The following is a 24,986-nucleotide window of genomic DNA, read 5'->3' on the forward strand; positions in this document are numbered from 1 at the left end:
TAAGTCCAAACTGATTACGCGACCCTCAACTTCCGTCTCAAGTACCAATATTTACCCACCTTTACCCTCTTCACCTCCAAGCCAACCTTATCTATTTATTTGTTAATGACTAGTGTTTAACTTAAAACAAAAAAGAAACTTTCCTAAATTAGGATGTATGTTCAGGGATATTAGTATTCTCTTTCATCCAGACCTAGCCCGCTCCTTTTCAATTTAAATCTCTCCTAAATTAATAGAAAAGATACTTACGGTTTATATAAGAGGTCATACATCGCTGTTTTGATCAACTTAAACTAAAAGAGTGAATAAAAAATAAATTCAAGATACGAAAACACCATTCTTGCATAGGAAGCTCAACGTGACAAGTAGTTGTGCTTGAGATTACTAATGAATTAATTATGATGGAGGCAAAACATATAGATATTCATCGTATAAATTCTGGTAATGAACTCTCGGAATTCAAAAGAATAAGTATGAAAAGTGTTACAACAGCACCTGGGAAAGGCAAACAAAATTTGTGCGAAGAAAAGTAATGTAATTACGTGTCCAATACATGGAATATTTTCATGAATACTTATTCATTGTAAAAACAAATATTACTTTTAGTTCTGCTGTCAGACCAGTAAAGCTTCCATAATTTGATATAAATACAAAATATGTCACTTTTTTGTCGAGCACAAAGAAATACAAAATGCTTTCCTTGCTGCGCCCATGGACATTGAAACCCGAGTTTTAGTGTTCTCAGCCTTCGGACTTACTGTTGATCCACTGGATGGACCAGTTAGAAAAATAAGATATATGATGTGCTATTATATTGAATCAGTAAATAATGACTGTTGAAAACAATATAACAGTTCCAAATGAGTTAATATAAAAAAACTATTCCATAATTTGTATTTGTCATTTAAACAAGAAGTGGATGATTCAAACTAAAGTTTTATTCATAAAATATTCGATAATATATTTTTTACAGTTCAATTAACTACGAATAAGCATACAAAACTTTGACAAGTAAAAATTAAGTTCTACATGGAATGTTTTAACAAGGAAATAATCTAAAGATCTTTCATTTCATAGTTTGATGAGTTTGCTCTCGGAAATTGGAAATAAAATATGTTCTTTTTGATATTATAAACTATAATTTCAATGTATTAATTCTTAATATTAACTCTAAAACCACGATCTTAAACTTACAGCATAAATATACTTCAACACAGTTTACTACGTATTGACGATTTCACAATACAACAAAAAACAAACGATCCGTCAATATAGACGTAAATATTCATACAAAATAACAAGGTACATAAATTACCCTTAGAGTATATCCGTGTCTTTAGTACTTCTAAAGATATGTTCTCTACATGTGATATGCATAATTAAGTATTATTGTTTCGGGTTTTGTCTCTTTTTTTATCATTAGAACAGGCTCACAGCGTAAAATGAAAATACCATTGCTATTCACAGCTGTATTAAAGTACCAGTTAACCATCACAGAGCAGAGATGAAAAATACTGCACAAAAAAGCTCACAACTCACAGGAACTAGTTAATATTCATTTTAATATTATCATATTAATACAATACTTTTTAAATTAAAGTTTTGCTCTCAGATTATTCACACAGTTTTTACTGTCACTCTTTCAACGTATTTGGAAAACCAGCTTGAAGAAAAATAGTTTTCAAATTCATATTATGCTCAACTGTCTTAAGTAATAGTTTACAATTTCAATAAATTTATTTTCACGTTTTTATAGTTATAGTTAGGACCTTAACTAGATTGTGTGGAATTAGTTGAGGATTTAACATTTTTTGTGACGAATTATGGTTGTTCGAAATTAATTCAGGATCTTGTCCTCAATGTGACTAATTAGATTCTGTGAAATTAGCTCAGAATCTTAAACTGTGTGAAGAATTATTCAATGCTGTTTCATGGGACAGTTATAATTTAACAAACGTGACTTTGACTGTGAATTTTTGTTGTTGTTTCATGGGACATTTGTATTCAACATTACTTTGAGCGTGAAGCTGTTTGTATTTGTTTTTTTTTTACTATCACATAAAGCTGCGGTAATTTAAGAATCCAGTTGTACTTCCCTCAAGGTGGCCCAGCGAAACGTTTGAGGGTTTATAACGCTTACAATCGCGATCCTGTGACAGTTCAATGTGCAGGTTTCTAATTAACAACAAAAACAAAGAAATCTGTTGTTGTTAGCACAAAGCTACACGAAAGGTTATCCGCGTTCTGCCCGCTACGGGTATCTAAAACTTTAGCAATAGAGGGACACAGATTTGCTAACCATTATGAAATTGCTCAGTTAGAGACACTGTGTATTGTTTGGTTCTTTATTATATATCCTGACCGTGAGCTTCCATATTTTGATTTAATTTTAGCTGATGATTTGAACTTATTTGACTGTTTGCATTTTTATTATTCACCTTTCAGTCAACCAGTTGTATTTTATTTTGTTTTCACTTAGTAAACATGTGAAACTGCTGATGTGTGAAAGAAAAATTATTTATATCAGCATTTCATCTATTAAATTGTCAAATTTCTTAAGAAAAAGTTGTCTGTGTATGTTAAATATTCAATAACACGAACATCATAATCTGAAGCTGGTTAAGTCTCTTTATGTGTAACAAGGAATTGCTAAACAGGAAACAATCATCTATTAACTTGGCAGTTGACAGCCCATAGTTACACACCATCACTTTACTATATTTATCATGCTGAAGATATTAGAGTTCAAGCAAGCTTAACTTGGTGTTTAAACAGAAACCAGCGTGCTTCATGTGTAACATCTATCTCAGCAAATATTGGTGGTAAACACTTTAAACTATGTTTACCTTTCAAAAAGAAATGCTACTTGTACAATTAAAGGGACGAAAGAGTTTTTTTCTAAGTACTTTTGTACAATTCACGGATTCTCTGATGCCAGATAGGTGTGCTTTGAAAAAAAAAATGAACAGTAAAGTACAAGTGGTACAACTCAGATCTCCTTGAATGAGTTTCGCTAAAGTACTCCATATCATCTAAGACCACATTTTTTGAGCCAACAGAAAACATTGGATTTCCGTCTAAACATTCTATGCCACTTGTAGCTCAGAGGTGAGGTTGACGGATTATAAGGCCAAAATTATAGGTTCTGTTACAACAAGAACACCTCCGGCTCACAACTCGAAACACTTTGTTCCTCTTTCACAATTTCCTAATATAATTAAATACTATAGTATTTCAAACCTTTGTTTCCTGCTGAGTACAGAGCGAACAGTTGTTGTGCGTTAGGTTTTAATAAGAATTCTTTGCCATGTTGATTTTGTATATATTTCGCTGAATTTTGGCGTTTGAACCGTAACGTCGAAATTATATTTGTTAACGTTTACACAAATATGAACACTAAGTAAATGTATAACATCGGTATCTTAGTATAAGTTATTTGAATAACTCTAATTGTTTAACTTTTTATTTTTGTGTTAACTATTATCAAATTACTTTAAAATAAAGTGTTATCAGTAGCATAAACATAATTCGTAAACTTTGTCTATAAGACTTGTTGAATCCTGTCCTTTAATAATTTGGCCTTTTTAGGGATATTTGAATAACTCTCTTAGGTAGTTTCAACTCTTAAATCTGAGGCTGATAAAGCCAAAACATTGGGTTTCGATATCCTCTATGGGCAGAGCACAGCTAGGCTATTTTCTATAGTAACGCTTAGAATTACAGAGCTCGCGAACCAGATTCGAATGCATGTGATAAAACAAAATATTCCCTGTACTTTAAGCTCCAGGTACTTTATAAGAGTAGAAACGGCGGTAGATATACTTAGTAGCTTTGATATAAATATGAACAGATATTTCATTATGAAGGACAATTACAACAGAATACATTTCTAACCGTTTACAAATGTTATGTTTGTAGCTAAATGCAATAATGTATGGCCCGTGATGACGAGGAAACCCTATTATAGAGAAAATTATATATTTAAAAACGCCTGGTATGAATGGAGAAGCCGCTAATAGAGGAGCAAACAACGTTTCGACTTTCTTCGGTCATCGTCAAGTTCACAAGGAAAGAAAGGATTACTGACCGGTAAACGACCACATGTTTAAAGGCGGTTGTGTAATTGAGTGTAGGAATGTACAGGGCGTGCTTAGATGTTGGATATATTTATTAATATAGGTATAAAGGTGTTCCTTTGTAGTGGTTTATTTTGGGTTTAAGTTGTTGTATAAGTATGGCTTCTTTAATTTTGCTTTTGTTTATGTTTGTTTCTTTATTCAGTATTTGAGTGTTTTCTATGGTTATGTTATGTTTATTTGACTTGCAGTGTTCGAAAACGTGTGAAGGTGACTTTTTATGTTCTTTAAATCTAGTTTCCATTTTTCTACTTGTTTCTCCAATATAGAAGTCGTGGCAGTTATCACATTGTATTTTATAAATAATGTTGGTGTTGTGTTTGTCAGTGTAGTTTTTACATGATATAGACCTTAGTTTTATGCCTGGTTTTTGAATAAATTTGGTATTAACTGGGATGTCACATTTTGCTGCTAGTTTTACCAAATGTTTTTTCTGATGTACCCCACGATTTAAAAAATCACGAAACTATATACTGCTGCATACCATATATTCCCGTCATCAGCAGAAAAATAACCAATATTTGGCAAAAACTAGCAACAAAATATGACATTCCATTCAATACTAAACTTATTTCAATCGAGGCACAAAACTAAGGTCTATACTATGTAAAAACTACACTGACAAACACAACACCAACATTATTTATAAAATACAATGTGATAACTGCCACGACTTCTTCATTGGAGAAATAAGTAGAAAAATGGAAAACAGATTCAAAGAACACAAAAAATCACCTTGACACGTTTTCGAACACTGCAAATCAAATAAACACAACATAACCATAGAAAACACCGAAATACTGAATAAAGGAACAAACATAAACAAAAGCAAAATTAAAGAAGCCTTACTTATACAACAACTCAAGCCCAAAATAAACCACTACAAAGGATCACCTTTATACCTATATTAATAAATATATCCAACATCTAAGCACGCCCTGTACATTCCTACACTCAATTACACAACCGCCTTTAAACATGTGGTCGTTTACCGGTCAGTAATCCTTTCTTTCCTTGTGAACTTGACGATGACCGAAGAAAGTCGAAACGTTGTTTGCTCCTCTATTAGTGCCTTCTTTAGCCATACCAGCCGTTTTTAAATATATAATATTATATGGTGTAACAACTTTTTTATATTAATTTTGTGTTGTTGTAACTTAGATCATTCATACAACTGAGTTGATCGTCCTAGACTTTCTTAAAATAGTATATCTTGGATTGGATCGAATTTTCCAACTGTTGAGCATTATGATAGAACATAATATCTTCACGCTTGTAAGGTTTTTAACTTATTGCAACTCCGATATATCGTGACTTTATATTTACTGTTCCCTAATTAATTCAAATAAATAGATGTACGACATTTTATTTTTTACCTCATGATCCATCATGAAAGACCCAGCATTGAATGATTACCAGTTATGTATACTAGCTTGTTAGTAATAAGTTTATTTAATACAATGTTGATATCTAGGGTTCTATAACTCACGTTAGAAAGAGCGCAGACAACCCGTTGTGAAGCTTTGCTTTAAGAGAATAACAATCACAAGGACAATAAAACACAAATATGACACAAAATATATTTTTATTTATAATAAAGATTCCTTTTTAGCACAAAATTCAGTAAAAAGTAGCTTAAAACTAAGATGTTAAAATATTGCTTTGACAAAAATAATAACACATGATCAATTCCATTCTTAATAGAACGAAACTAAAAATAAAGTTGGAACAACCACCTGTAATATCAATGTCTAGTGTAAAACACTTCCCAAAAGTAGATTTACTATTCATTTTGTGTGATGACTAATATGAATCGATAAATATAGTCTTATTAATGAAATTTAGAAAATATTTTCGTTGCATAATTAAATAGTTACGAATGATATCTCGCCTTATAAATCATATTATTCTCGTAAATTAAGGTTCATGTTTCTATGAACGCATATTACTAACGGTCATCTATGCAGAAAGTAAGGCTCGAGAAGTTTGTAATGAATCCTATATGCATTATCATAAGTGTAAACACTGATGATAGTTATGGAATAACATTTTATATCTGATATTTTTGTGACACAAGAACTTCAATATAAATGTTTTAGCTCCAAATTTTAATACGCATGTGAAAATTTTCAAACTGATGATACAGTTTAAGCCGTAGATAGAATACAAATGATAGTATTTTTGAAATAAGCATTCTTGCAATGTTTCTTCTAAGCACACAAACATAGATAAGTTAGCATTGTTTTCATTAGAAATTGAAATTTATTTTGAATTAATTTAGTTTTACTGGTACATGCACATTAAGATAAAAATGAAGAGTTTATTGTGTTTTTTAGTTGAAGTTAGAAATCAATATAAAATGACATTATTACAACTTGAATAGTGACTTTCAAGATCGTGTGACGAAAACAAATAAAGATTGAACTTAGATATAGAGTTATACAATTTTTAAAAGTTTAAACACATAGTGGATTTTACGAGCACTTATTTGTAACTTATGGCAAGAAGTCTCATCGGAATATTCTAATACAGACAGTAATATCTTGCGTATCTTTTGTGTTATGTGTTAATATCTGTTCCTCTCTCCTTTTGTTATAACATTATAAAGTTGATGCAAGAATGTCCTCTTAATCTTGAATATAAATTTATTTATTCTATATTCACGAATGATACGAGATATTAAAAATTAATTATTTTGCGTGGAAACTTGTACACAAAGGTGTTTTCTTCAAATTAAAACAATATTTGTGTACACAAAACTACGAACAATAACTAAATGAAATCTCAAACTGTGATAACTTCGTTCTATGATATTGAGATTAGCCATTAAAGCCTGACCTCACTTGTTATTGGTTTTGACTAAAATAAACTACTTGTTTTTTAAATGATAAATTAAAGATTGTGATATACTAATGAATCCCTTTTTTGCCTAGCATAGAAATATAGCACGTTGATTGATATATAGGAAATGTTTGATTTACTGTCAGTTTTACATGGGTGTGATTTAATAATCAGTGATGTCGAGAAAACCAACTTGTAGAGAAAAATATGTATGTGAAAACGGCTCGTTTGGGTTGAGAAAATTTTTTTACGTAGAGGAGCGAACAACGTTTCGACCTTCTTCGGTCATCGTCACGTTCACACAATGATGACGAAGAAGGTCAAAACGTTGTTCGCTCCTCTACGTAAAAAAATTTCTCAACCAAAACAAGCCGTTTTTACATATATGGGTGTGAATTCTTTCTGGTTATAATTTAATCATTGTGGTTTATGATGCCTGCAGTAGAATATATTAAATATACTGGTAATTTTACTTTTTTATTATGTTACTATTTATCAGTTACGATTTGTTTCGGGTTCCATTCTAAATTATTGTGAGTTTATAAAACATTAAAAACACATCAAGATAGTATTACTTGTATTATATATTATAACTGCATAAGTCATGAACCACTGTTGTTTTCATTCAGGGTTAAATTGGCTCGTGACTAACCTAAACTTGGGTTATTATTCCGAATTACTTAAACCTAATGTTAGTTCTTTTGTTCAGTAAACGTAATGATATTTGCTGTTCCTCTAATATTGACTGAACTTGCGAGTGAATCGTTGCAAAGTGGGGCTGTTCAAAGGATTTAAGAGTTTCCCCTGAAAACAAATAAATATATCTTATTAGTATTAAGGTATTTGTTACATTATACAGCAACATGTAAACATTCTTATCATATAATACAAACTGGATACGCAAACAAAAACCTTTCAAGTAACAGTGAAACAAGGTGAGCCAATTATTATTCGTTATGAAGTTATTAAACAAAAACTATCTATATGTATTATCAATATCTGTATATACCTATATTTTTAATCAATTATTGTGACAAAAGTAGATATACCTTTTTCCAACAAAGCTCCTACAGTAATTACTGAACCTTTTAACAGTTAATCCAAGCGCAACAATTTCAGTATTTTATCAGAGGTTCAATGAATAGTCGGTAGGAAGAAAGTTAGATCGTATTTAATGGAATATTCGTATATTTTGTTGTTGCTGGTAATTGAGCACCTTCTAATGTAAAACTCTATGGTTCAGTTATAACATCTCTAGAAGCTTAAAGACTTCAGTATGCTGTAAAATATTTCACTTTTATTGATACAGAAACTTAACTTTTATAGTGAATTTTTTTTAGAGTTGCAAAATTTAACTTAGTATTTAGTACTTAATTTGATTTAAATAAAACCAAACAAATGTACAATGTTAAAGCGAATATTAGGAGTTTGAACAAGTACTTTAAAGTTAGCCAATGAATTGTTATTTAATTTGAAAGTTATCATTCTCAAGAATTAAACTCTGAGGGACTATTGAGTTATTAGACAGTACACAGAAATACCAGGATTAAAAGGTGGTAGGGCTGACGGAGATTTAAATAGCACAAAAAGGTCTTAAGGTTTAGTCTTCGTGGGATTACAGAGTGGATAAGAAGTACAATGGTTGTTTCCGCTAGGTTGCTTTGTTATATGTAAAATAATGTTCTGAAGTCCATCACGTAATAAAGATGCCTTATTCATTTTCGAATACAACTTAGAGTGTTAAATCTAATAAAAGCTTATGAACAGTCACAATAAAGTTATTACACTGAACATTTCTCATTGCTTAGGTATGACTTTTCTCAAGAGTTTAAAAAATTCCATAAGAACATGGACTCGAGAACAAGATGGATCACTTGGTTCGATACTTGTACAATACTTGATGCTGTAATAGAATTTCAAGTCGTGACTGGCATATCTTCCACCCTCATGAAATCAAACTTACGACTTTTTCAAAATTTGAAACTAACATAACGTTTTGTTGTTGTTTTGTTTCTTTATTTTAAACTGTAAAAGCTAATATAAAATTTAGAACAGCTTAAGCTCGAAAAATCTGCCAAACTCTATCTTCTTACGTTTTCACATTGTGTTAATCTTATGATAGTTTTGTGATGCATGCTTGCTATTTATTAACGATCTGAAATTTAACATGCATCGATTTTATACGTACTATCTGGTTTATTCTTTGTAATAAATGAGAGGCTGATGGCGCCGTTTCAGCTGTTTCTCAAAGTCATTTGTTTACTGGCATCCAATTGAAATATGCATGTATAATTACTTCATAAATGTTGTTCACTTCCAAAGTAATAGTGGTATATCCAGTCCATTATTCTTGTGCTTTACTCAAAATTTCCCATCAAAGATTTTACGATAGTAATATAAACATTTTTCAAGATCTCAATCTATATATTTTTTCCATTTCGTCTTAAATAAACAGTAACATTATATTTAATATTGCATTTTTATCTAAAATGTCTAAATCTCACCAATATTCACTAAAAGTTTTGATAGAGTGTAAGAAAAGGGTTTTAGAGGGACTAAAAAGGTGATGAAAGTACGGTTGAAAACAAAGATGAGAATGTTAGAAGCTTCCCTTATGTGTGCACACAGTGCATCACGTACACATGACATCGAAGAGGTTTCTTATTCCTTAAACCTTTGTGTCGTCGTCCTTTCGATTGAAATACGGCTGGACTTCATGTTCTTCTTCCTCGGGCACTTCCCAGAATTCCCCGTCTTCATACAGCTGATCATAGTTGGGAGAGTCCAAGAAAGGCAACTTCAAGATAAAACCTACACGTATGAAGATAGAAAAAAACACTATTTTAATAATTAACACAATTACAAAACTATGTAGAATTATGTTTTTGTTTACATGTTATAGCTAACGTAAATTAAATGTGCATATTTCTTAGCTTGGCACACTAAATAAAACGTTCTGATTTGTTTCTTTGAAGTTAAGCACAAAGCTACATAATAAGCTTTCTGTGCTTTCTGCCCACCACGAGTATCGAAAGCCAGTTTTAGCGAGTAACTCCAACGACATACCGCTGTGCCATTAGGGGGGGGGAATTTTGAAAGTGTACGCTAATATTATCTCTAGTCTCTAAATTAACTATAGCCTAAGGTAAATCATATAGGCTTAATGCTACAAAATGAATATCCATATAATAGTAAATTTAATGAATCTGTATACTAGAAAACTACAAACAAAATATTACTTTAGACCTTGATGCAAATAACAGTGATTAGTATGTCTCTGGTGACATGCTTATCTGTTGTGTACAATGTAAATAGAGATGTCCTAATGTGTACGTTAAACTCAACAACAACGAAGTAAAACTACTAAGATAGCACATATTAACAAAATCACAAATATATAGAGTAGGAGAAAGGCAACGTTGATAGACTGGGATATCACCAGCCTCTCTTGTAAATACGTATATGTTTACTGACTGATACTTCTTATTTTATCTATAGTAGGTTTATTTGTTTAGTATTTTTCTATATGCATTAATATATATATATGTATTATCAATATGCAAATAGACAACCAATCCACATCGAATGACGCCTTATTAAAAAATAAAATAAAATGTGAAAGAAGGGTACAATTATTACTGTTACTATTTAATGTATCTGTCTTTGCACTATTTCAGACAGAAATGCTGTCATATATCGTGTTTTTAAAAAAAATATAAATTATGGATTAGTAGAATGTACCTAACTCCAAGAAAATAACAACATGGATGAAGGTTTCTTGTAGAAGATGGTTGTTTGGGACGCTTTCACAGGAAGAAATCAGGAATGGACTGCTCAACAGAGTTATAACCCAGCGAGTACCCTATTTGCTCGTCAAGTCATCGTTTAGTAACTCGGACTCAGTGAGCAAGAATATCATCTCACGTGAAAACTTTCTTGTTCTGATGTAAATGGGTATAAAACATTGCTAGTGAACTATTATATATTGAGCCTCGGTGACTCATCCTTAGTGTACTTTCAGCTACGTAAATGATATTCCACACCATTACAAAAATTCCGCCGTATTTTGAAATAATTTGCTAAAACGATTAAACAAAAATTTCATCGGACAAATATTGGCAATCTATCCAGAAATCGTGATAATCTGGACTCAGACGAAATGGTATCCTGAAAGAAACAAGGATGTGGTTTGTTTTGAATTTCGTACAAAGCTACAAAAGGGCTGAACATTTTAATTAAAATAAAGTATAGAACAACATTTCAATCTTCTTAGTTTATCTTCAGGTTAACAGAAAGAGAGTTTGCAATATCCATACCAGCCGTCTTGATAAAAAAAAAATTTACTTCAAGTAGATCTCTCATCATCACGAAGGGGTATCTGTGGTAACCATCCCCTCTAGTGGTAACTTGGAGTGTAAGACAAGCTAGTCATCAGCTACCACAGTCAGCTCTTGGGCTACTTTTTTACCAACTGATAGTGGAAGTGACTGTCACATTATAACGCTACCACGGTTGAAATATAAATCTCTTTGGTGGGATGGGGATTTGAACGCAATCTTCAGATTGTGGGTCGAGTGTCCTAACCATCTGGTCGTGTCGAGCAAACGAAAATGGTACTATTTTATCTATAATTCCTATTGCTGTGAACCTACGATATTGTCTAGCTTCTTTCTATATGCTTTACATTTGTAGTCATGCCATGAGGGTGACTTCTGATGGTATTAGAACACATTAGAATTATTCGCAACAGTGGCGTCCGTTTGACGTAGGACATTCTCCATAGATTTTCTGGAACTTTACTGTCACTAAATTCACCAGCATTACTGGAATACATATGTATAAAATTTCTCTCCGATGTTTATTGCATTTCCATAATTCAGATATATTACCTCGTGAAAATACTGTTAAGTCCCTAAATCTAGTCATAAAATGTAGTTACATTTGATCTGAAGTTGTTAGTAACTATAAATATGAGCACTTTTATATATTTGTAGCAAATTCGTTTAGCTTTATTTATATATATATATATATTTATAAATATTGATCAAACAATTATTTGTTATAAGTTACAGCGTTTGTCAAACTGGGGTCCGCGAGGGTATTTGAGGAGGTTTGCAAGTCACATTGGAATTTTCATTAAAACCCCTACAAAAGTATGATTTATATATTAAAAGTAATTTACCATAATTTGATTTATGTGAATTAAGACATTTCACTTTGAAACAGAACTTTTCATTTACATGGAATATTTTTACGAAACATCTATCATTAATGGGTCCTCGGAAAATTTTAAATCAAAGAAGGACTTGGGGTTACTAAATTTTGAGAACCATTGGTCTATGACACAATAATCTGTTATAATAATGCATTGTCAGTTAGCCTTGATAACAAGATAATTCTACCTATAAAATAGATGTAGACTAACCGGTCACTAATCCTCCTCCTATTGAAACTGCAAGAGTGGTAACTAGAGCAATGAGTTGGAAGCCAGCCTGAAGACTTGCAGTCCTCCCTTTCCCAGGATCAATCTCCTGAAACTGAGACTGAATCTCTGCGAGTTTGCTGGAGTTTGCTGCCGGTGACATATAACCAAATATTTCGTACAAGCTGATGGGAGTAATAATGTACAATCACATATTTTAAAAGATGGGATTCATCCGAGTTATATTTCAGTATATAATCTGAAGACCAAACGAATGTATTTGTATCTAGGTTATTCAAAAATGTCAGTTTTATTGGTGTAATTGTATTTTACCTTTCGGTTATTCTACATCTTCATACCTAAAGTTAACGTTTACATTTCGCTTCTAACATTAAATAGGTGAAACGAGCATCAATACTTTTTTATCATATACTTTTCGAAAAAAGAAACGCAAAAGGCAAAATTTGAGACAACTTGTTAATAAGTTTATTCCGGGTAGTTCTGTATGACATGTGTGAAACTTTGCACATTCACTGCTGAACATCCAAAGTCTGCAAAAGCGAAGTCCACGCTCACTAGTTAAAGTTTAACGTCACTCAACGTCAATAACGAGTATGCCCCCCGTGAGCATCAATAACTGCTTGGCATCTCCTGCCCATGGAAGCGATGAGATGACGAATCACATACTGTGGAATGGCTGTCCACTCAGCCTGCAAAGCTGCTGCAAGATGAGGTAGAGTCTGCGGTTGAGGTTGTCGCCGTCGCAGACGTCGGTCCAACTCGTCCCAAAGATATTCGATGGGGTTTAAATCTGGTGATCTGTAGGGCCAGGGAAAAACGTTGATGTTGTGGTGTCTCAAGAAGACAGTAGTGAGTCGGGCTGTGTGAGGATGGGCGTTGTCATGTTGAAAAACGTCGTTGACGTTCACCATGATGGGTTGCACATGGGGTCTAAGAATCTCGTCGATGGTTGCGTACGGTCTGATCGGAAATCCTACGCAGCCCTAGTATGGTTGAGGCAGTAGACGTCGCAGTGGTGGTCCTATCCCGAAGGTGACGTAACCAGATGTAGCGATCTTGTGCGGGCGTGGTCACACGAGGTCTGCCAGATCGTGGACGGTCAAAAGTTGATCCATGTTGTTGGTGACGATTCCATAGCCTTGTGATGGTGCTTGGGTGGACATTCACAGCTCTGGCAACATCTGATCGAGATTCGCCTGCTTCCAAGTGACCAATGGCGTTGTTGCGTTGTGCTTCAGTCAGTCTTGGCGTAACTGTATTGTGTGTCGGTGGCTTAACACTGAGCTATGGAAACCGAGAACCCGTCACTTTTATAGGGATTTTGCACATGTTGCACTTGCAGAACATGCAGATCTCTCAAACAAGTTTATTGGACACGAATGCGTTTTGGCGAAAAATCCGTTGTTTTCCTCCGTTTTCAAAGTGCACAACTTTTATTGTCATTTTGGTCTGACAATCATTGCCTTAACACGTGTAACATCACATACTCTGAGCTTGTAACGTTATTACATATATTTCTCTTTAAAATAAAAAAAACATACCTTTTGCGTTTCTTTTTTTGAAGAGTATATTTGATTTTAGAAATATTAATGTTTGACAATAACGGTCCAGCAACGGTGATAATTAAATAACCCTTCGGCAAATGTAAATAACGGTAGTTCACATTTTTTACCAGCTACTACAATTAGAACTACTACATTTAAATACTCCGTCTTTGAACGATCAGCGCATATGTTCTGACAGATAAACAGTACAAGTCTTAAGCTAAATTTCTGATACCATTCATTCTGGTTGTATTTATTAAACCCAAATAAATAATATAAATATCTAGTGAATACACTGTACGGCATTTTGAGTCAACAAACGTTTGACTACTATATAAAAAATTATAAAATGTTTAAATGAGCTGAAAATTAAAAAGAGTACACCATTACGATAAATAAAATCAAGTAGTTAATTAACAGGTTGTTACGTGCATGTTACACTATGACAAGAATGGTTTGGCATAAAGTTAGACGAAGAATGATGTATTCTTTCTGGCTCATATAATCCAGTTAGGCTTACCTGTAACCGTAGTTATCTTCCGAAGCCAATGACACAACAATGGCGCTAACCAATGCTGCGTAGATCCCAGGCATTCCATGCAGATTGTTGACTCCACATGTATCGTGAATTCGGCAGTACTTGGCCAGAAATGGCTAAGGTGTTGTTTTGTTTTTAAGACAAACATTAAAGTTGAGTATTCTATGAACACACCTTTAACTAACATCAAAATGTATCTCAGAACGTCTGGTATGGACATTAACACTTTTATTGATAAGCAGAGAACAACATCTGATACATGTCTTGTCTTAGGGACATGTTTATACTCTCGTCCCTCAGACATGTGCCCGGCAACAGTGAGTTGCAAACTCTCTTTGTTAACCTGAAGATGATCTAGGAAGGTCAAATCGATGTTCTCTGCTTATCAATGAAAGTGTTAATGTCCATACCAGACGTTCTAAGATACATTTTTATTTCAAGTGGGCTTCTTTTCATCAAGAATAACTGACATCAATGTCTAATAGAACAAAACGTGATTGTACACATATGCTTTAATTAATGGTAATGAACTTGAGCTTCACCTACCTCGTAACAGCTTGTGTTATATTAAATTGTTTATAGTTTTAGACGTTTAAAAATGCAATCCTACGTAATGATGCCCTATATGCAAAACAATTTTTATAAACTCTATGAATACCTTATGGAAACAACGTCATTAGAAGATTGCAAAAAAATAATGTTTTACATATGTTAAGAAATTTGATTATATAATTTGCTTCAATAAGACGAATTGATCATTATTTAAAAGTTGTTTCTTAGGGTTTGTTTGTTTTGAATTTCGCGCAAAACTACACGAGAGCTATCTAGACGAACCGTTCATAATATGGCAGTGTAAGACTAGAGGGAACGCAGCTAGTCATCACCACCCACCGCTGACTCTTGGGCTACTCTTTTACCAACGAATAGTGGAATTTACTGTGACATTATAGCGGCCCAACGGTTAAAAGGGCGAGAATGTTTGGTGTGACGGGGATATGAACCTGCGACCCTGAGATTACGAGTCAAGTGCCTTATTCACCTGGCCATGCTGATCCTTGTTTCTTAGGGACAATATATTTTCAGAATATATATATATATAGTATTAAATCGAATGTTAAGGAACTGCCCGAGTTAAGTTCATGCTTAAAGTTAAAAAATCTAAAGGGGTTAGTTTTGAAAATACTAATTTTGTAAGACTAATCAACTATTTGTATTTTTTTAGTGTTTTGTCTCTACACATCGGTCATTCTTATTGAGTAAGAAGGTTTAAAAAATTATTGCATTCTTTCAAAGCGATTTGTAAAGTTGGCGTTTATAAGTATGTTATATAGTGCAATGTAGATTTTCTAAGTTACGTTACAAAAGTTTTGTATAAAAAAACATTAATGTCAGGCGTTAACCATTTAGGTTTTTTTTTGTTTGTTTGTTAAGCATAAAGCAACACAAATGACTATCTGCGCTCACTATGTAAACTTTGGGAATGCAAGCCTTACGTTTTTAGAGTTTTAAGTCAGTAAACATATTGCTGTCTTACCATGGAATACAATAGTTGTTTCTTTTATGTTCATAAAATCCAAACTCAGTGTTTAAGTTATACACTTCAACGTGCGTACTGGTTTATATATATATTAAATATGCATTGTCTCATTCACTGAATCATAATGTACATTTTGAGATAATAGCGGCTAAGGAAAATAAGATTGTCTTTAAAACAGCATGCAACAAAGTAAGAGAGCTTCAGATTAGCGTGTGGTTTTTAATGTAAGAAAATAACAAATGGTAACAGTTACCTTGAAGCAAATAATTTTTTTATAAATATGTTACACGATATCTTTACAGTTACTCTTTTAATACTGCTTATGTGTAATTAAAAAAGTTCATTTGAAAATCTTAACTTAAGAGTTTGACATTTCACGGAAACCTTACAAAAATAACAAAATCCTTGAAATATATGTCACAGCCACTGCATATAAAAAACAATAAGATAACATATATATATATATATATAGTGGTTTAAAAAATTACTACCACTAATCGACCACTTGTTACAAAATGTCGAAACTAAATCATCTATACTAAAGAAACTAAAGGTAATTTGCTTTTCACGTTTCGTCAAAACTGCTACATGGTGTGTCTCAACATATTCGAATCACAGACGTTATTACAGAGAAGATCGATTTAAGAGAACACTAAAACATTGGACTTGTTTTATGTCCACAGATATCTATTTTACTAATGATAAAATCATTTTAAAATTACTCAAAACTTAGTATGTAATCAAGCATTAGTGCTACGAGAAGTCCATCTTTACTGAACTTTTCATTTGTCTGTATATATGTCTGTTACTTGGTTGTGTTGAATGGAACGGTTATTTTTCCGTTTATAATAGAAAACGTTGGTAAAATCATATTAAATCTATTTCACATAAAATATCATTTAGATATAGATATATGAAATGCAGCTTACTAAATTCATTTATTTTGATAACACATTAATTAGTTCCTACTTAATATTTTGTTATCGAAATAAGCCACTGGACACCCCTCACATGCACGTTAAATAAAATTTTATACGTGTCACTAGTATCTTAAGCTATATTCAATGAACAGTTGTAATATCATAAAAGTATCACACATTATAAGTAAAAAAAAAATCACAATTAATGAACACTCAAAGGAAGACTTTAAGACCATAATCTTAAAAGTTATTGATAAGAAAATTATTAATAAAAAACTAAATAAAATAGAACATTCTACAATAAGGAAATGATAAATAAATTCGTATAAAACAGAAAATTCGGCACTCGATAATATAAAGATGACTAATAGAACTAAATAAAATAAAGTATTCAATGTTATAGAAATTATTAATAAAGCTAGTTAATACAGATAGGAAAATTATTAATAAACTGGGGGCCTGGCATGGCCTAGCGCGTTAAGGCGTGCGCTTCGTAATCTGAGGGTTGCGGGTTCGCGCCCGAGTCGCGCCAAACATGCCCACCCTCCCAGCCGTTGGGGCGTTATAATGTTACGGTCAATACCACTATTCGTTGGTAAAAGAGTAGCCCAAGAGTTGGCGGTGGGTGGTGATGACTAGCTGCCTTCCATCTAGTCTTACACTGCTAAATTAGGGACGGCTAGCACAGATAGCCCTCGAGTAGCTTTGTGCGAAATTCCAAAAACCAAACCAAACCTTGATAAACTGGATAAAACATTTTGTTTTGAAGTTAAGCATAAAACTAAACAATAGACTATTTATTCTCTACCCCCCCACACGGGTATCAAAACCAGATTTCTAGTGTTGTATGTCTGCAGACACACCGTTGTGCCAGTGTGAGAGCGAATAAAATAGAACCTTCAAAGATAAAGAAAATATTAATAGAACTGGATAAAAAAAACAACCATTCTAAGATATGTTAAATATTAATAAAACTAGACAAAACAGAACATTCAGAGAAATTATTAGTAATCATGTAGCATACGGATAGAAAGTTATGGACGTTTTGTATGATTTAAATTAAATAATAAAGCATTCTGTAATATAAGATCAAACCAATATGTTTACCCTTTTCCAGTTCTACAAATTATTAAGTCACACATATGAAAGGATGCCCACTCTAAGAGCTATATTCTAGCTCATATCTAACCAGCCTTTAACAACAAAGCTTTAAGTATATAATGGAAGGAATCCACTTCTAATAAATTAATACATAAATGTTGATGACATGTACCACTCGTAGTTCATAGCTCAGTTTGAACCATACTTTTAAATTTATGTAAACATCTATTGAGCAACAATAAAATGAGAAGAGTAATTTTAAGTAAGAACGTGTTTCCAAGTACTGTGTTTTGACCAAATAAAGCATTGCAATTGTTCGATGAATAGATAACTGATCAGTTAGAGAGAATCAGTGAACACGTAGTATGAAGAGCACCAGCGTGTAATAAATCAAGATTTGTTAGTAATAAAAATTATTGTTTCAAAATATAATTGGTTATTTTCTATATGCAGATAATCTTATTTTAGAAGTTAATAATTTTACTGACACATGAATACCCTATTTGGAATCAAAATAGTTGAATATTTTACACTTATCATAGTTAAGTAACAGTTTATAACTGAACTTAAACTAACAAGGCTTTCTATTACCATTTCCAGAGGATTTAAATAGTTGAAACTTGAACTGAATAAATGGCGACTTCTAATCCAAATAAGTCCAGCGAAACTACCTATTATCACTGCAAAAAAATTCAGCATTTCACACTTACCGTAATGATGTAGTAGCTTCTAATAGAAATAAATTCATCGAAGCTTGTATCATTGACAAAGTTTTTACACTTACCGTAAGGAACTAATAACCCATAACCGAAATGATATCAGTAAGTCCTCTAAATGTCACCGCAAAAGAATTAAACATCTCACACTTACCGTAAGGAAATGATAACCCATAACCGAAATGAAACCAGCAAGTCCTCCTATTATCATTGCACCATAAGGATGAGTCATCATGTTAGCGGTTGTTCCTATAGCGACACCTCCAGCTATGGTGGCGTTTTGAACGTGAACCTATATTAATTAACGTAAATGTTGATGCCGGTTTTTTCTGTTATTCGATTTTTTTTAATAATTAGAGGCACAGTATGGTCTTAAACATAACGCCATGTTCCTTCCAAAAGAATAAAAAATCGGTTTTTGAATTTCGGACAAGAGTCTTCTATAACAAATAACTATTTTCTACATGGTAAAATGCAACATAAAATTAATATATATAAATATAGATAAGTTTTTTTACTAATGCATGGAACAATAAAATTTATTTTCTAATTATAAAACGGAAAATCAAGAAAAATAAGTGTTTTTGATTAATATTTTTAATTAATGGGGAAAACACGACTGTGTTTAACAGAAATGAAACTAGGTGAAGTGTGACTGACACCCACTTCAAGAATTTCAAACGAAAGGATAACTGTAACATGTTCATAGAACTGAATTTTCTGAAGAATGACATTACAAATACATTTTTTCATCGTCAAATGCCTAGCTTTGTTGTAAGGATGAATTTCAATTCTTTCATAAGAAATGTTGACAATGTCTTTGATTATTTGTTCATGAATTGGTATTGCGGTGTTATTACTTATTAGGTTTTATTTTTCAACAAAAATAACAAAATCGTTTATTATTAAACATTTTATGTTTTTGTTATCGTTTTTTGTTGGATTTCATGCAATGATTCTTAACAACTATTTTATCTAACCGTCTCATCTTTAAAAGTGGTAGACTAGAGGGAAGACAGCTCGTCAACACCACCCACTTTTATTTATGGACTATTCTTACTTAACGGAAAATGGGAATGGCCGTCACATACAACACGTACACAGTTGAAAAGGTGAGTTATCTTTGTAAACGGAATTAGAGCCCAAGACCCGCAGATAGTGACTGGGTATCTTTGTCACTTTTGGTATTTAAATACTGTCAATAAAAAGTTCTAGGAAAACATATCAACATTACATTCTGACTTTTTCTTTATAATGCTTGAGTAGTGTCAACAAAAAATTATAGAAAAGCATTTAAACATTATAAATTTTTCTTCAGCTTTGAAGCCCGAAAATCACATTAAACATCCTTGAAATATTTGTTGCTGTCTTTAGATAGGTGTATCTTTTTATATGTTTTCAATCCAACAGAGATTTTGAATTTACTAAACAATATTCTTAAAAATTAGCACTTGAGGTTTCCTTTCCCTTTATTTGATGGTTTTTAAAATGAAAATATAACATAAGCTTAAGCCAACAACATGTCGAACCAGATAACTCAATGTTGTAAGTCCATAAACTTGCCATCGGTCTACCAGAGGGCACATGACTAGTTAAAAAGAGTGATAATATTGACATTTGTTTGCCTTCGTCATCTCAACTAATAACTTAGTCTAGTTTTGCAATAGAACGTTGCGTGACTTTTTCTGTAGAAGACAGATTGGTGTAATGTTTGAATGTTTTAACTCCTCTTGCGCTTTATAATCTCTGTTATTAAAATACTATAAGTCTGGTTTTTCGTATCATAGGGGCTAATCTTTTTTTCAAATTGCAAACCTACACGAGGGCTATCTGCGCTAACTGTCCTAATTTAGCAGTGTAACACTAGAGGGAAGGCAGCTAGTCATCACCACTCACCGCCAACTATTGGGTTACTTTTTTACCAACAAATGGTGAGATTGACCGTACATTATAACGCCCTTACGGCTGAAACTTTTTTCATCTAAATAAAGTGGAATTAAAAATAAAACAAACCTTCAGTAACGTTATGGTGATTCATTCTGACAACGGTAAAACGTGCATCTAGCAGATGATGAAATGCGGTGTAATAGTAACAGAAGATAAAATAAGCAATATCTGTATCAGTTGATATTCTTAAATGAATTACAAAAAATACACCTACCTGTCATATACCTAAACTCTTAGTCTTATAACAGTTATATCGCCATAACTCATACAATGCTATACTTTCTCTTGCACCCAGCTTTACGATAACAGTACATGATTGGTTGAGAAATACCTTGTTGCATATATTACGTAGGTAATATGTTAATCAGCAGCAAAGGATTAGCTTTCTGCAAGTTATTAAACTTGAGGAGTATTTTGTTGCATGTATTGCGAAGACAGTGTGTTACTTTTAACGAAACAGTAGCGTTATTTACGATAAGAAATTAGTTTTGCCGACTAGACATATTTATTGTTGGCTAATCATGTGCTGTAATTTAAGCCTTATAAAAATTTTCTCCATTCTGGAGTCTGAAATCAGTAGTAATGTATTAAGGTATGCAACATTAAATACATTAGTTCATCATCGTTGAGTTTCGATCATCCATTTTTAGGTAAGTCTTACTGTAGCAAACCATGTTTTCATACAAATATTAATTTGTTGTTGATCTTCGATAAAAAGATACAACCACTTACCATGAGCAATCTAACTATAGCTAGTCTTGTTTCGCTACCAAAAGTAACTGGTCGCTAGTATTATATGTAAAATTAACAACTATTTTCCATAAAAGTCACGAATTAAACACTAAAAGCTAGTGAAATATAGGGAAAAAAAAGTCCTACATATTAAATCAAGTTTACTTTAGCTTAATTCAGATGTTTGCCTATTTTTTATGGTAAAAAGGTAAATATACATATATATTCCAATATTTATGTTTAATAGTTGTGGTTGTCTTAATTAAGCCGAAATAACTTCATTTACTAATATTCGTTCTATGGCTAACAAGATATTTAACAAATGCTGCTTTACGAACCGACAAATACCAATATGTATTTTGAAGTATAACAAATAAAATCTAGGTCGTTTGTCTAAAAGGTTCGCCACATATTTCTCCATATTTTTAGGTATTTACAGACATTTATCACGAGTAGCTTCACATGTTTCTTGATAGTGTTATACAGTAACTTACCATATTAAACCTGTTCTTTCCGTCTACTAAAGAAGAAGTGGCGAAACTAATTAGTACACACGAACTTAGGGAGAGATATGTGTTGATGACTGCTCTGTGTCGATCGTCTCCTAGACCAAGAGCGGAATTAAAACTGGGCCAAAACAGCCACAAGTATATAGTTCCTATAAAAAAAAAACAAGATGGGTCGAATAAGCATGTAATTTAAGTTTTTAAAGGCAGAATCTTTAACAGTTAAATCATACAATTCCAAGCTAAGTTTTAAGTAATTTCTTTATATATCCTTATCAACTGTAAACACAATTGAAAAATAGAAAATTCACTATATCTACTTTAAAAACTGACTTCTTGTAATTAAATGATCATATTGTAAGTTTAACACATCATTCGAGGCCTCAAAGATACTTTTCTGCTATAACTTGTGTTTTTCTAAGTAGGACGCATCAGTTTGAAGATCAAAGGAGCGTTGGAAATATTAACGTTTAAATATCGAATCCTTATTAAAGTGTGGTACTGAATCTACAGTATTAAACCTCCAATTACGTATAAGTTAATGTAATTAATACAAACTACCGAGTTAGTTTGTTTATCTTTCTAAATATATCAGTTAACAGAATTGTAACTGATTATAGAGAGTGGTAAAAGTTATAGAAATTACGTTTTTTTCTTTCGTCTCTAAAGACATGTTACACTTTAAAAATTTGTTTGTTTGTTTTGAATTTCGCGCAAAGCTACACGAGGGCTCTCTGCACTAGCCGTCCCTAATTTATCAGTGTAAGACTAGAGAGAAGTTTAGTCTTACAGTAAAAGTCTTACAATCCCAACGAATGGTGGGATTGACCGTAACATAATAACGCCCCCACGATTGAGAGGGCGAGCATGTTTGGTGCAACGGGGATTCGAATCCGCGACCCTCAGATTACGAGTTGGAACGTTTTAACCCATCTGGCCATGCCGGGCCACACTCTAAGAATAATATAGTAACATAGAACACTGGAACTATTCATAATATGTAATCAGGCATCGGAATTTTGGGTCATAAATGATACACAACTTTTATCGTATGTATTAAGCTAAATTGTTATTTCCGTACTTATTCCTTTTTAATTGTGTCAAGAATAGTGAGTTGACGACCCTTAGACGAAGACGATAAAATAAAATAAGCAAAATTACAAATTTAATTAAAATAAATTTTTGATACCAGTACCAGCCGTCTTTAGAATACAAAAATTACAAATATATTTCGAACTTTATTAACAATGTTTTACTTATTGTTTCATGACAAAACTTCACTTCCTTAAGAAATTATTTATATTAAGTTAATGTGAGTTTCCGCACATGAAAATTGCAATTATGAAAATAATGATTTAATACTTTTAATATTACCTATTACACATGAAGAGTTGTACTCACATCGCAAATTGATAGTATAATACTCCAATAAAAGTGGTAGCGAATACACAGTATATAGTGTTAGAGCTTACCAATCATAGCAAAAATATCTGAATGGTATACAGCCCCTTCTTTAGGGTGTTCACGGAACTCCTTTCGATACAAAACGAAAGTCACAGCTAGTCCAAAATACGCTCCAAAAGTGTGGAGGAAAATGGATCCGCCAATATCGGCTGTCTGCAATTTTGAATATAGGCGTGAATGGGAGTTTGATGCTCACCATACTCGGTTATTTAAAGTGAGTTTATTGGGGTGAATAAAGTTCGGCATTTACTTATCGATTACATACAGATATATAATGTTTCTGTTTACATATATGTAATAAACTAATAATGTTACTTAAATTTTAGGCCTAGAAGGCTAGTCTTAGCTAAGATCTAAATTTCAGTATTATAAGTTAGAGTAAAATTATCTTACCCTTGTTTCTTAAGACAAAGAAAAGACAAAATCGGTAATTCCAAACTTTTTAGTTTCTCTTGGATTAATGTATCGTTAAACCAGATTTGGTTGTATATATCTATATTTATTTGATTTTCGCTTATACATAGAGAATTTGCTTAATTTATGCTATTTATGAACAAAATTTATTTTTTTAAACGTTATTCAAGTTCCTTTTCACAAATAGTGAAAGGAATTAATAAATGAGAGGTTAATTTTGGACGAGGATCTTCTCTATTGTTAGTTAAGGTATCATTGATCCTTCAACCGTACAAATTTACATGCTGAGAAGCAGTGTTAAACACTTCTTACAGCCTCCAAGGTGAGCACAAAACAAAAGTGTAATGACGAAATCTCTGAAAATACCCTTTCGGTTATATACCTAATTAATGCGGCAAGGATAAATAAATACATAACATAAACTGTTTTAGCTTACGAATCATAAAAAACATGTGAAAACTGATACACGTGCTATTCTGAATCTCTTCATATCTCCAATTAAAAACTTTGCAAATTTTCTACAACGTTAACGAGCTATGAGCAATTAATTTTAATTAATGCCTTCGTTAGTAGTAACTAGAATTCGAACAAGACAACTGATAAAGATTTTTTAAAAATTCAAGGTAGTTAAGAATGTAATATCAACAAGCGTGCTAAATATTCACATTAGTGGTGAAATTATTAAGCTGATCCCAGTGAAAATAGTCGTTGAAGATTTTCTGCACTTAAATGTCAGTATGCTTTTAGTAAATATGTGCTTTTACCACATTTAACAGTCATTCTTCAGCATATAAGTTTGCCCAGTTGTTAGGGTCAGTGCTACCTTATACACTGATGGCCAAAATCTTAAGGCCAATAAATATAAAGAAAAAATATGTATTTAGCGTTGTTAGACTCAACAATTTATTTGTGTAGAGCTTCAAAAGATGAAAATAAGAAAAGGGAAAATAAAAAAAAACTATTTTAGCATTTAATAGGGAAAATGTGAACACTATGAAATCAGCCTAAATACTAGCTGGTCAAAAGTTTAAGATCATACCAAAAAGATGTGTTAAACAGGGTAGGAAATGCCCAACAAGAGGTCTTAGTAGTGAGTTGCACGGCCGTCATTACGAATAACTGCAAACATTCGCTTTTGCATGGTCGA

The 24,986-nt window shown here is 32.4% G+C and overlaps 1 protein-coding gene across 2 annotated transcripts in view; it reads right to left on the reverse strand.

The window, feature by feature from the left end:
- Positions 1–5,704: 5,704 nt before the first annotated feature.
- Positions 5,705–24,986, reverse strand: part of LOC143255359 (ammonium transporter Rh type A-like) — a 28,620-nt gene continuing 9,338 nt past the window's right edge. The window contains exons 4-10 of one of the 2 annotated variants that reach the window (XM_076510879.1): positions 23,434–23,578; positions 21,950–22,113; positions 18,931–19,068; positions 14,485–14,618; positions 12,403–12,584; positions 9,652–9,788; positions 5,705–7,781 (exon numbers count right to left, since the gene is read on the reverse strand). In XM_076510879.1, coding sequence (XP_076366994.1) covers positions 7,713–7,781; positions 9,652–9,788; positions 12,403–12,584; positions 14,485–14,618; positions 18,931–19,068; positions 21,950–22,113; positions 23,434–23,578 — 969 coding nt within the window. In that variant the 3' untranslated portion in view covers positions 5,705–7,712. Of the gene's footprint in view, positions 7,782–9,617; positions 9,789–12,402; positions 12,585–14,484; positions 14,619–18,930; positions 19,069–21,949; positions 22,114–23,433; positions 23,579–24,986 lie in introns of both variants that reach the window. The other variant, XM_076510880.1, reaches the window with a different exon arrangement.

This window comes from Tachypleus tridentatus, chromosome 7 (genome assembly GCF_004210375.1).
Source record: "Tachypleus tridentatus isolate NWPU-2018 chromosome 7, ASM421037v1, whole genome shotgun sequence".
NCBI lineage: Eukaryota > Metazoa > Arthropoda > Merostomata > Xiphosura > Limulidae > Tachypleus > Tachypleus tridentatus.